This window comes from Episyrphus balteatus, chromosome 1 (genome assembly GCF_945859705.1).
Source record: "Episyrphus balteatus chromosome 1, idEpiBalt1.1, whole genome shotgun sequence".
NCBI classification, from domain to species: domain Eukaryota; kingdom Metazoa; phylum Arthropoda; class Insecta; order Diptera; family Syrphidae; genus Episyrphus; species Episyrphus balteatus.
The window spans coordinates 126,399,196-126,411,957 of NC_079134.1; the positions used below are offsets into that span (position 1 = coordinate 126,399,196).

The following is a 12,762-nucleotide window of genomic DNA, read 5'->3' on the forward strand; positions in this document are numbered from 1 at the left end:
AAAAAATTATTTTTGAGGTGAAAAAAAATAATTCCGTTATATAATTTTAGAACTAAACGTGGGCTTACGAAAAAAAAATCTTGAGCTATCTTAGGTTAACCTTGGGCAATCGAACCAGACAGGTTTGAAAAAAAAAATTAGCATTTTTACTACTACAAAACTATCTAATCATCTGTCATAATAAAGGACATCGCATCCCATCAGTTCAAACTGGCAGAAAGTTGGAGATCTTCTTCATTCATGTCAGTTCTTGAGAGTATAAGTCACTAGGCATTGGTCCTTCACGTCAGAATATAGTGACAAAATTATTTTTATTTATATAGGCAATCACTGACCAGCCACTTAACTTTGCCACTTGGAACAATCGATATGCTGTGTCACCCAAAGCTATAATTTTCGGTTATCATTCGCAGACAAATGCTGATTATAACGATTATAGCTTTTTTTTTTGTGGTTGGCTTGACACTGACATAGACGTTTTAAGAAACACCCTTTGTCTCCTTAGCAAAATCCTTTCTATTCCCAATAATTGATTTTTTTTTTTTACTCTCTCTTTACAAAAAAATGTACCCACCTGAGTTATTTCCAATTTCTTTAACTTTTTCCCAATGCTTTTTCATAAGGAACTGCCACTGACACTACAGAGCAATAAAACAGGATGTAGGAGTACACAGAAGCAATACCAAAAAGTAAGGAGCAAGGTAAGCACAAACAGTCTGTATAAAGTGGGAGTTTTAGAGAACTAAAAGGGGTGTACCTAACTGGTACGTTGGAGATATAGGGTCGTATCTTGTGTGCTATTCATTTATCTTTCTCCCTGCACTTCGATGTTTAATCTTTTTCCAGTATCTAACCTACCGCAAGAGCTTTCTTGTGCAGTTGCCGATCGACTCGACCATGCTCTCAAGCACAAGGAATAAGGACATATCTTCAGACTTTAAATAGAATATATACAGTATGTGGCTTGGAGTCCTTTCTATATTTATTTATTTTTTTTTTGTTTTTGCCTTACTTGCGCAATCTATCAAGCAGATAAAAGGGAATAAAAAAGGACTTTTTTGTGTTTTCAATTTATTTGTTTTGAATTCCATTGTGGATGATTTTTTTTTTTGTTTCGTTTCTTTTAGATTTTAAATATAAAAATATATATGTATATAAGTATGTATATCTTATTGTGTCAAGCCCTTTTGGAATGAAAACAACAGAGATTATACTCGAATGCTGTGTAAGACTTGTGTAAGGATAAAAATAACGGTGGAGCATAGAGAAACAATAAAATTCATAATATTGTTTGCTAGGGTTTTATAAAAAAAAAAGTTCCTCTTTCTTTGGTTATCCAATTTAATTCACCCAAAAGGATGGATGTGAGGATTACGAAGAGGAATGGTCTCGATTTTTGTCATCAAAGAAACAAAACATATAAACTTTTAAGGACTATTATGTTCGCATATGATGTGCCATTCACCCTTTTTTGTTATAGCGAATTTGTGTGTAATTTGAGCAATAAATTGCAATGAAAAATGGTGTGAAAATAACTTTTAAGAGGAATGTGCTAAATTTTATTTTCAATAAAGTCAGAGTTGATGAGAATAAATAAAAGACAAAAAGAGATATGTTTGTATGCTCAAATTTTCATATACTTCTTTCCTATTAAATGGATTAATTATTTTTAACTGTGGTAATATAAAACGGGATCATTTATTACGAAAACAGTTCAGTTGTTGTGTGTATAGGTACCTACATGGGAAAAATAAAGATGGGTTTAAAATGGTTGAGTCTAATAATGTTGAAAAATTAATTCTAGAAGATTGTAGGAGGGGCTATAGGTGTACCGTACAATAGTGACAATAAACCAAAATATACATTAACTAATTTTTATCTCATTATAAAATTCCATTGACATTGCATATCATTTGAAGACATAAAATATTTTTTTTTAATTATTTTATTTTATTTATCTATCTGGCTTAGAAAACATTATGGATGAGGTATCACAAGGTAGTGTTCTAGGTCCAATATTGTAGGTTAGGTTAGGTAATATGGGCTGACAGTTGATTTTGTTACCGTCACACTTAGATCAATGTAGATCCCTTGTGATACCCTGAAGTATTGTAACTTCATGAAAAAGTGTTAACCTATGAATGCTATGGTTGTTCAAGCCATTTGGAGGACTTGACAAAGTTCAGTAGGCTATTGCCTGAGAGTTCCGATAGTTCTTCTAATTCATTGAAGAAGTAGTTTCCTAAGAATTTTTTCCTAGTGCGACAGAGTGCTGGGCAGTGACAGAGGAAGTGAACAGTGTTTTCCTGTTCGTCCTCATTACCGCAGCCTCTGCATAGATCATCCGTACTAAGCCCCATTTTCTTTTTGTGGTATCCTAGTAGATTATGTCCCGTTAAGACGCCTATTAGGGATCTTAAGGAAGGTTTACTAAGTAGTAAGATCTTATTTGATTTTTTCTCGTCGAAGTTCGGCCATAGTTTCCTGGTGTGACCGCAGGTTTCTAGGAGGTTCCATCTTTCATTAGTTTTTTGTGAAATATTGTTGACGATATTTCGCTTTATTTCACATTGTGGGATTCTGATGCTATGGTCTATGAGAGAGGGATCAAGAACTGAGCCCTCCCTTGCAAGCTCATCCGCTTTTTCGTTGCCGAACACATCACTGTGGCCGGGAACCCAGCAGAGTCTTACATTATGCTGCGTACCAAGAACCCTAAGCTCTTCGCGACAGCAAGAAACAAGCTTTGACTTGATTAAGGTGGCAGAAATTGCTTTTATTGCCGCTTGGCTATCAATGAAAAAGGTGATGTCAGCAGGTGATATCGCCATCATGGATATTTGTTTAGCAGCATTTTTCACTGCCAATATCTCGGCTTGGAAGACACTGCTGTGATCGGGGAGCCTGAAAGAACTGGCAAGGTTGAGGTTTTCTGAGTAAAAACCTGCACCAACCCCAGTGTTCATTTTCGAACCATCAGTAAAGATGGCGATAGTCGACTCATTTGAGAAAGGTATACTGTTTTCCCAATCTTGTCTGTTAGGGAAACTGACATTAAAAGACTTGTTGAAGTCTAAGTAAGGGGTCATGTAATCTGTACTTACGTTGTTGCCAACGTAGTTCGAAAGGATCGTAGTATGGCCATTTTGACTAGTATTCCAAATGTTGGTTTGACTGAGTCGTAGGGCGCTGTTTGCCGCTAATTCTTTTACAAATAGATCTAAGGGAGTGAGATTAAGGATTGCTTCCAAGCCTGCGGTTGGAGTGGACCTCATCACCCCCGTAGTACTAATGCATGCTGTTCTTTGTACTTTGGTTAGGGTCTTCAAGTTCGTGGATTTCTCCAGAGCTTGCCACCAGACTAAGCTGCCATAGGTCAGAATGGGTCTGACAATGGCGGTATACATCCACATGATTATTTTGGGATTTGGTCCCCAGTTTCTGCCAAGAATTCTATTACATGAGTAAAGTGCAAACGTGGCTTTCTTGTATCTTTCTTGAATGTTTGGACCCCAGTTAAGTTTCTTATCCAAGATCACTCCAAGATATTTCGCTTTATCCGAAATCTTAAGTGGGGTGCCATCAATTTTTGGCACTGCAAAAGGAGGAATTTTCCTTCTGTTTGTGAAAAGTACCAGTTCTGTTTTTAGGGGGTTTACTTTAAGACCGCATCTCCTGGTCCAGTTACTGACCTTGGATAATGCGTTTTCTAATTGTTCGCTTACAGTGGTTAGGTATTTACCTGTCGCTAGAAGAGCTAGATCGTCTGCGTAGGCTATAACCTTAACACCGCTATAATTTAGTTTGATGAGAATCTCATTCATCGTCCAATATTGTAACTTTCTGTTGCTGTTGCTGGACAAAGCCAAATAGCTGGCTGCTTGGGCTTTGCATTGAAAAAGTAAAAAAAAAAGTGCTTGATCCTTAGCGTTTCTAAAGCTTCTAAGTTGTCGAAAACGTCTATGATTGAGCAGATACCAGCACCTTATGTACATACGTACAGGTTCGCTGAAATGAACTTAATCATACTTTGTTGTGCCGAAGATTGTTTAATCAATATGCTGTGGATAGGATATGTATGCAAAATATCCTCTGCAGGCTTTATTTCCTTTTAAAAGACGCAATAACACCCACTTCAAAAAGGCATTAAGCCTCACGGTTGTTTTTTCATTCTGAATTTGAGTAATAGGTAAGCACTTTCACTTGGAATAAGACACCCACCCTAAATACTATAGTGTGCCCAAGCAGGGGGTTGCAGGGGGGCAGCATGTCCCCCATAGCTTCCTCAAAGTGAAATTACAATTTTGTTGTTTTTCGATCTTATAAAGTGGGTCAATTAAAACTGGGAAAAATAAGAAAAGGTTAGGTATAACACACACGGGTGAAATTGGCATATTAAAAAGGAAATAAAGCCTGCAGGGATAGAAATTAAAGATCTTTTGTTGCCTGGATCGCCGGCTGATTGCTGATAGGCATGATATAATGATATAATAGCGCATTTGTTTAAGATGAAGTTAAAATCATTAATGGATTTTATCATTAAACATAAAGGTTTTCGGAAAGTACAATGGTGGATTCAATTTTAAAGCGTTTCGCCCAGGTACGATAGTGGGCTCATCAGTTAGATCTTTTTTATAAATAAATTTTGTTTATTGTCGAGAAAGAATTTCAAATATATTCATCACGGATAATAGAGCGTCCGGGTTAATCGAATCCCGGATAATCGAGTTTCAACTGTATATTCAATCGCTCCACTTAAAATAAAAATAATTTTTGTTGTTTTTATTTTTTCTTCGTTAGTACAATGCTGAATGTACTCAGTAGAATGGGGTTACCGCATGTCCGCATTTTGATTTGGCTGGTGAATAAAATTGCTGGAGATAATATAGATGATATCATATCAGCGGTGCTTCCTGACATTACGATTGATCCAGAATTGTTCGCGATTGTTATACAAAATATGATTTGCCCACTTACATTAATTGAACCCGCGATATCTTATCTCCCGAAATCCATATAAGGCTGCCAGACATTTAATTTCGTTATTAGAACGCGTAAGGCTATAAATCTGCATACTCACATTTTGGTTATCACTCCCAAAATTTGTTGTGGGCCCTTAGACTAATAGTAATTCCCCTTGTATGGTTGGTGAGAAATGTTCGAAACGTTATCCAAATGCTTTAATTCAGAAACAGTTACTGGAAATGATGGATACTCTTTACATCACAGACGTTCTACTGATGAAGACAATGGAAAATCAATGATAGTGGAAGTGAAAAATGTGAATATTGAAATTGGCAATCGGTGAATTGTGCCATATTCACTGATATTATCCAAAGCATTCAAAGCCCACATAAGTTCGAGTATTGTAATTCACATGCAAATATGTGACAAAAAAGGTGCGACATAGCTTGCGTTACATTAGAATCCGTTGAAACGAATGATGAAATCACTACCTATGTATCAAATGGGATGCTACATAAGCAGTAACGAAGCAGTTTGCAAATTTTTTCGTTTCAAATACATGAAAGGTATCCAGCGGTTCTTCATTAAACAGTGCATTTGGAGAATGTATATTTTACACCTGAAAATGCTGTTTCAAAAGCAGTGGAACCACCCCATATAACTTTAACTTTATTTTTTCCTTTATGCAAGAAATGTTGTACCCATATCAAAAAGCATTATAATAAATTGGTTAATGTTCACTACAATAAACAAGTTTTTTTTCGGTTTTAAATTATTTTCAAACAGGTTCAATTTTTTCAAAAGTGCACTCAGCGAAGCGGGTGGGGGTTAGCTAGTACCTTATAACAAATAAAATTAATTTTTTTGTTTAAACGGAACGAAAAGCTTTAAAAATTTACTTAAAACAATGATTTATGTGAACTTCATCCAAAAAAATATGTTAACAACTTCACTGTCCAAAGAATCGTATTTGATTCATAAAATCTATTCTGTGCCGTTTTTCCAGCATTCATAAATCGCATGTGACTCAAAATTATTCTACGTCCCCATACTTATTTGTAGAAAATTCTCTCTACGTCCAAATAATTTTATAAAAAAAGAAAAGATTAATATCACGTCCTATAAATCACATTTGAACACATATTTTTTTTTTTTGTACTGTGTTTTGTACCGTATTTACAAAACTTTTAGTCTAAGCATTCATTTCGAGGTTGACTCCTTATTTTATTGAACTATTTAGGCCTATTCTAAAAAAAATTATAGGGAAATGGTTTCGGGAGAAGGGCTCAGAATCGCAAAAATGCATGATGTATGTACATTCCTCTTCTTTTTGAATTATTAAATTAATTCATAAAAATATAAATATTAATTCATAAAAATAATGCGTTTTCTTAGACATTTTAAATTTTCTTTACTGCAGTTCTACTATGGCTTATATAAACCTACACATTTTTATTAAAATTATGACTCTTACCCATTTTTGCATAATTATAACATACACGTTTTTAAGAACTAAAATTAATTAATCATACTCCTTTTCATCAGAATAGGTACACAACTTTTCAAATGTTCAGTATTCCTTTTTTCCTTACAGTGTAGGAAAAATAATAATTTTTTGGTGTCAAGTCATTGTTTAAGATGTTAGCAGATTCAGCAAAAAAAAAATAATTCAAAACGTGTGGTTATTTTTCTTGTTTCTATATGGCAAAGCATTTCACATCGAAAAACTGAGTTATTTTTTTGTTTCATCAGAATAGGTACACATAGAGAATGATGTCAAAGTGGTCCATGAAATGAATTTGAATCAAGTTCTTCTTAAAAATGAATTTTAATTATTTTATTTTTTGTATAGTGGCGTTTTTATTCATAAAAAAATAACGAAACTGTCCAGGAATTGCATTGTTAAATCTCTCTATGCAATCTATCTGAATCGCTTCCCTAAATTGTTAAATGGTGGGTTAGGAAATATTTTTGTCTTAAAATCGACTCTCACAAATTTCATCAGTACGGGCAAGCCATTTCCAAACATTTTCAACAAGGTTCAGGGTTGTTTTCTATGGTAGATACTCAAGTACTTTCTAAATTTGTACTTCCTCCAAATATTTTACAGAGCATTTTTTGTGGTAGGAGGCGTGGTCCTGTTAAAAAATTCAGAATACTGGTTCACAAATACTAGAGAATTAAGGAAAAGTTTCTTGAATATGTATTTACAAATAATTGTGACCATTCTTCACGTTTAAAATTCATTATTTGTATTATCGTAGAAGATTACTTTCTTCCATGCCTTAACACTTCTTTTTTAACAATGAAGTTGGTCTCAAAATGGTTTCTCCTTTCGCAGAATGTTAAACTGATAGTTTAACTCACCAAGGACATCAAAATTAAATGTTCGTTGATCCAAAAATAACAGAAATACCACTCAACTTTTCATGTGGTAAAGGATTTCAAAAACCTTAAACGCATACAATTCTGTTCTTGGTGTAGTAATGGTGTCTTTTCAAAATTCAGCCATTTTAGAAGATTGGGACTAATGACCATTCTATTTACTGTCCTAAAATTACAAATAACAACTGTTTTTCACTTTTATTCTTGTCGTTAATCCACCAAAACTGGTAGCACATGTAAAAATTTACTCGTCTGAGATGAGAGTGTTTTTTTGCATTTTTTTTACAACCATTCATTTTTTTACCCCCAGAATGTTTTTATCTGAAGTCTGGATAGAGCATATTCACAATTCGTAATTTTTTTTACCCATACCAGTATTGGTGGATCCTTCTTTGTTTGTTTTGTTTCTTAAGGTGTTTTCGCCAAAATTTAGCGATTTTAACCCACCCATTCTTTTCAAAATGGTAGTATGATTATTAAATTACACTTATTAAAGTCCAGTTATTTGTTTTAATGGTAAATTTGCCCGAAATTCACAAAAACATTATAGATAACAAGGGTGTACTCTGTACCTATTCTGATGGAGAAAGAAATAAGTTAATTTTTCCTCAAAAAATACTTTACCAGAAAAACAATGGGAAAGTTATGGTTCATTTTGAAATAATTTTAGCCGTTGCTTTACCTAACATCTTAAACTACCAAAAAACAATAAAACCTTATTGGGTCACGCACCACTATTGGCGACAAACGATTAATGAAAATTTGAAAAGTTGTGTACCTATTCTGATGAAAAGGAGTGTATAATTTATGGGCGCTGACAACATGGTACAAGAAAAGTTCTATGTATCAAATGTTATTCATGGAACGGACGTAAGGGCAGTGCATTATTTTCTTATTTAAATTTTTGAACGTAGTGACATTTTTTAATCATTTTGTCTGGAGACAGTGAAGTTGTTAAAACTATATTAGTTTCTCCCTAAAAAGTTAAAAAAAGCTTTTTTCATTTGTTGACAATTTTTTCTCTTTAGAATATTTTTTGATTTTATTTATGTAAAACCGGTTAAAAAAAAAAACTAAATTATTTATCATTTAAACCTAAAATCATCTTATTTCAATTTAAAAAATGTATTCATTAAAAATCTGTAATGGGATATAATTTTGTTAAGGGTGTATAATTTAATGCTTAATCTTATATTACCTTTACCCAATATTCTTAAAAATCGATATTTATACATATTTAACAATTTATTGTAGGTATAATATTATAACTTACCCTTTGCCCGTGAGTGTATTTATTGGTAGCAGAATAGCACGGTGCAGCTCTTTCTTGTGCATGATTGTGTTGATTTTTTAATTGCTGTGAAAGTAATCTTGGATCATATTTAACTTCTGATTGTGCTGTGTCCATGTCGTATGAAAATTCATGATCATCAAAATACTCCATTGGAACTATAATGTTAAAGAAACGAATATTTTTTATTTAGTTTATTTATTTACGTATACATTGGTTAGACAGTATATAAGTGACTTAAAAATTTCAGTTGCTCATTTAACAAGTTCAGATGTCAGATCTCAGAGATTTTCTGTCACATCTGAAGTAGATTTTCTTGAAATTGCTGAGCGGTCTGATATGTACATTAGAAAATTTTTAAAAGTAAAAAATGTTTTTACTTTTTTTTAACTTTGACCTCGAATATCTTTAGAATGGCTAGATTAATGAAAAAAGTTAATTAAATATTTTTTATAGAACGTCTATTTCCTACAAGAAAATGTCTTGCGCGTTTGATTATTATAATTTTTCAATTTGTTACCTACAAAACTAAGAACAAAAAACGATTTTTTAAAGATTTTCTCGATTTTTGGACCTCAAACAATAAACGAAAAAAGTGTTTAAGGTCTTTTTTGTAGAGCGTTCAATTTCCTACAAGAATATTTATAGAAATTTTCTAAAAAGTCAATTAATAAAAAAATGATTTTTTTAGTAGAAACTTTATGTAAAAATGGAAAATTTCGAAGCGAAGACCTTCCCAATAATATAAAGAGTTCATATTTGGTGTGTATATTCTAGAGGTCTCCAGCAATCGATTTTTCGGAGTACAAAATCAAAAAAAAACGAATTTAAATTTTTTTTTTTGACCCACCCTAATGTACATATGTGATTGGTTGGTTACAAATAATTTTTCATAAAATTAAGGGATTCAAAAACTTTCTCCAGAATATCAGTCTGATCCATTTAAGAAATCATTCCACTGTACCACTCTATAAAAGTGTCCTAAAACCACACCTAGCATGCTGTAGCTTACCATAGCTGTGCTTAAAAGTCCGATTTTATTTTATGACATCTATTATCTACATGAAAAACAATTAGGTACTGTCGTCATTCAATGTAAAAAAAAAAAATACTCAATGAAGCAAGTAGTCTTCAAAACTTTGTTTTTGCATTTAAAATTTACTGTTTTTCTACTTTAGGTTACTGTTTGAATATTCAAAAGACATACACAAACCCAAGGCTACTACTCAGTAACACATGTAGTACCTACCCCATATAACCTATCTAAACAATATATTTACATAAATATATCCTCAAATTATGTGTTCAAATAATATTCGCCCAAGAAATCGAAACTAAATCAATATAAAAATCGGTTGCTATTCGTTAAGAGAGACCAAATAAAAGGCAATAACTCAACAAACGTCGCAGTCATCCTTTTTAGCATCCCTTAACAAGGATTCCGACGAGACAGACACACATCAGGACATTGAAATGATTAAAGTTAAACATTGAATTAGATACCAGTGATGTAGTCAGAATTTTTATTTGGAAGGGGACATAATAACTCTGTTTAATTAATTTTTGTTTGTGATACTATTTTCAATAAAATTTACTTCGACGTAACTGAAAAACGTAACTGCTCAACTCAATATCATGGCAAATAACAAAAATCAGTTAAATTTATTTTCCTGTGAAACAATAAGGTTGTTTCCTTGTCACAAAAGGGGTGATCCAACACCCTTGACTCTTTTTTTGGATACAGTACTGAGTTGGATGCTGACAGCTAAAAGGAAATTACGTGTTGTGTCCCATCGGATGGATATCTACCCAAGGAGACCTAGAAATCAATAAGATTGTTTTGTGAATTCAAATGAAGTTTCGTTAACATTTTAAAATGCAAAAATCATCCTCCCTAGACAATAGTGGAACTTTTTGGCTATACTTTGGAATACTTTGAAAATGTACAATTTCGTGTTTGAGTCCAGTTTGCTCAAACAATTTTTTTTGTTTTTTTTTCAGTTCGTGAGTAGGTAGTACACCAAAAAAAAAAAAGGGGGAGGAACACAGAACTTTAAGACGAAAAGAGAGAGAACATGCGAAAAACAAAAGGTTGAGTCTGTTCAGAGATGCTATATGGCAAAGGTAACTACAGAAAACTTTATCAAATGATGAAAAAATCTATCACAACAAAAATATTACTGTTAAAAAAGGAGCCAAGTTCTCCTATGTTGAAATTATGCTGGCACAAAAAGTACTGAGATGTAAAAGTGTACCAAGTTCTTAAGTTTGGGTTCAAATTCGTATCAATACAATTTTCATTGTTCTCTTGACAATTTTTCTTTTAATAACCGATTTTTAAAGTTATTTCAAAAATTGCCAAGTAAACAATCAAAATTTTACTGATACGAATTTGAACCCAAACTTTAGAACTTGGTACACTTTTACATCTCAGTACTTTTTGTGCCAGCATAATTTCAACATAGGAGAACTTGGCTCCTTTTTAACAGTAATGTTTTTGTTGTGATTTCACTACTTTTTGCAAGGTATGGCTGTAGAATTGAAAATCTTTATATTTGATGAAAATTCAGTGAAAATGGGCGGTTGCCACGCCCCCTGGCTGAAATTCTCAAATTTTTAATTTTTTCCTTTGCATAAACTACCATCTCTACCATTCTACCAAATTTCAAGATTCTACGATAATCAGAAGTGCTCTATAATATTTGATGATAATTCAGCGGAAATGGGCACATGCCAAGCCCCCTGAATTGAAAATCTCAAATTTTCGATTTTTCTCTTTGTATACACCACAAGCCCTATCACCGTGTAAAATTTCAAGTTTCTACGTTAACGGGAAGTTCTCCATAATTTTGATGATCTGTCAGTGAGTGAGTCAGTCAGTCAGTCAGTCAGTTACGGTTTTTGCGATTTTTGAAGCCCTATATCTCAGAAACTACTCATCGTAAAAGGCTGAAATTTTGTGAGGAGTTTGGTTTTGACAAGCTCAATAAATGTAGCGAGTTTGATTTCTAGCATCTTTGGTGTGGAAGTTAGAGGGGGGTCGAAAATGGCCTGAGTTGTTTCCTGTAAATAAGGGTGTAGTGCCAAAGTTGCTAGAGAACTTGGCTGGGCACTACCGTGCCCCTTGATACAAGGAGATCAGCCCATTAGAATAGAAGTCTGTCTTGATGAAAAAGGAATTTATAAGGAGATACGCACAGGCAGACTTTGTTGAGGATCTGGAAAGTACACTTTTCAAGACTGCTAAACGGTGATGACTCCCAAAATTTAAAATATACATCAACTTATTTTTCATAAGAAAGTATGTATACGAATTAATACTTGGCACAGGATGCCTTATCTAAAAACAATTAAAAAGAAGCTTTTAAAAAGTTTGATGTCCAGAAAGGCTTACGAAAAGGCGATTCGCTTTCATGCAACCTCTTAAACAACAGAACAGAAGGCAACACCAGTGGCACATTTTTACAAAAGTACGTTAAAGTCCTGGTTTCTGCAGTTGATATGTTACACTTTTTACACTATGTTACAAAAGAGTAGAATCACTTGTTACTTTTATACAAGTTTCTTCAGTTCACTAAAAAAAAAAGTACACTATGGCGTATACGTACTTTTATTATATTTATATTTAATTTTTTTTTAAATACATTCCAAACATAAAAGTTTATCAAGAAATATTTACATATGTTTGAAACAATATATCGAACGTTGAGACGGATAGTGTCACAACTGGAAAAAAACACGATTTTCAAAGAGAAGTAAGAATAAGAAAATCATAAACATTGAAACAGATGAATTTAGTAACGAAACTTCAGCTCTCTAGCGGCAAGTTTTGCAGATAGAAACAAGCCATTTGGTGTGAATCTAGATCTTGAACTTGTGAACTTGAATATTGAATAATATACCTTTGTTCATTGACAGCCATTTTATCATCTGCCATATGTGATTTATATATACATATGTTTGGTTTGCCATTTCATCATGATTCGACTAGTTACTTCCGGACATGGGCCGTTGGAATCATTGGTCGTAGCTTCTTTTAAAACATTGCCGGTCAAAGGGTTATAGTCAATAAAGACCGTGTCGCGTCCGTCTCAACGACGTTTCGTTTCTAAATTTTATTG

At 33.2% G+C, this 12,762-nt stretch overlaps 1 protein-coding gene across 5 annotated transcripts in view; it reads right to left on the reverse strand.

Moving 5' to 3' along the window:
• The window catches only part of LOC129906841 (G-box-binding factor), a 173,310-nt gene that overhangs the window by 143,284 nt on the left and 17,264 nt on the right, over nucleotides 1-12,762 (reverse strand). For all 5 annotated transcript variants that reach the window (XM_055982793.1, XM_055982791.1, XM_055982792.1 and 2 more), the window contains one exon: nucleotides 8,624-8,799. In XM_055982793.1, coding sequence (XP_055838768.1) covers nucleotides 8,624-8,794 — 171 coding nt within the window. In that variant the 5' untranslated portion in view covers nucleotides 8,795-8,799. The remainder of the gene's footprint in view (nucleotides 1-8,623; nucleotides 8,800-12,762) is intronic.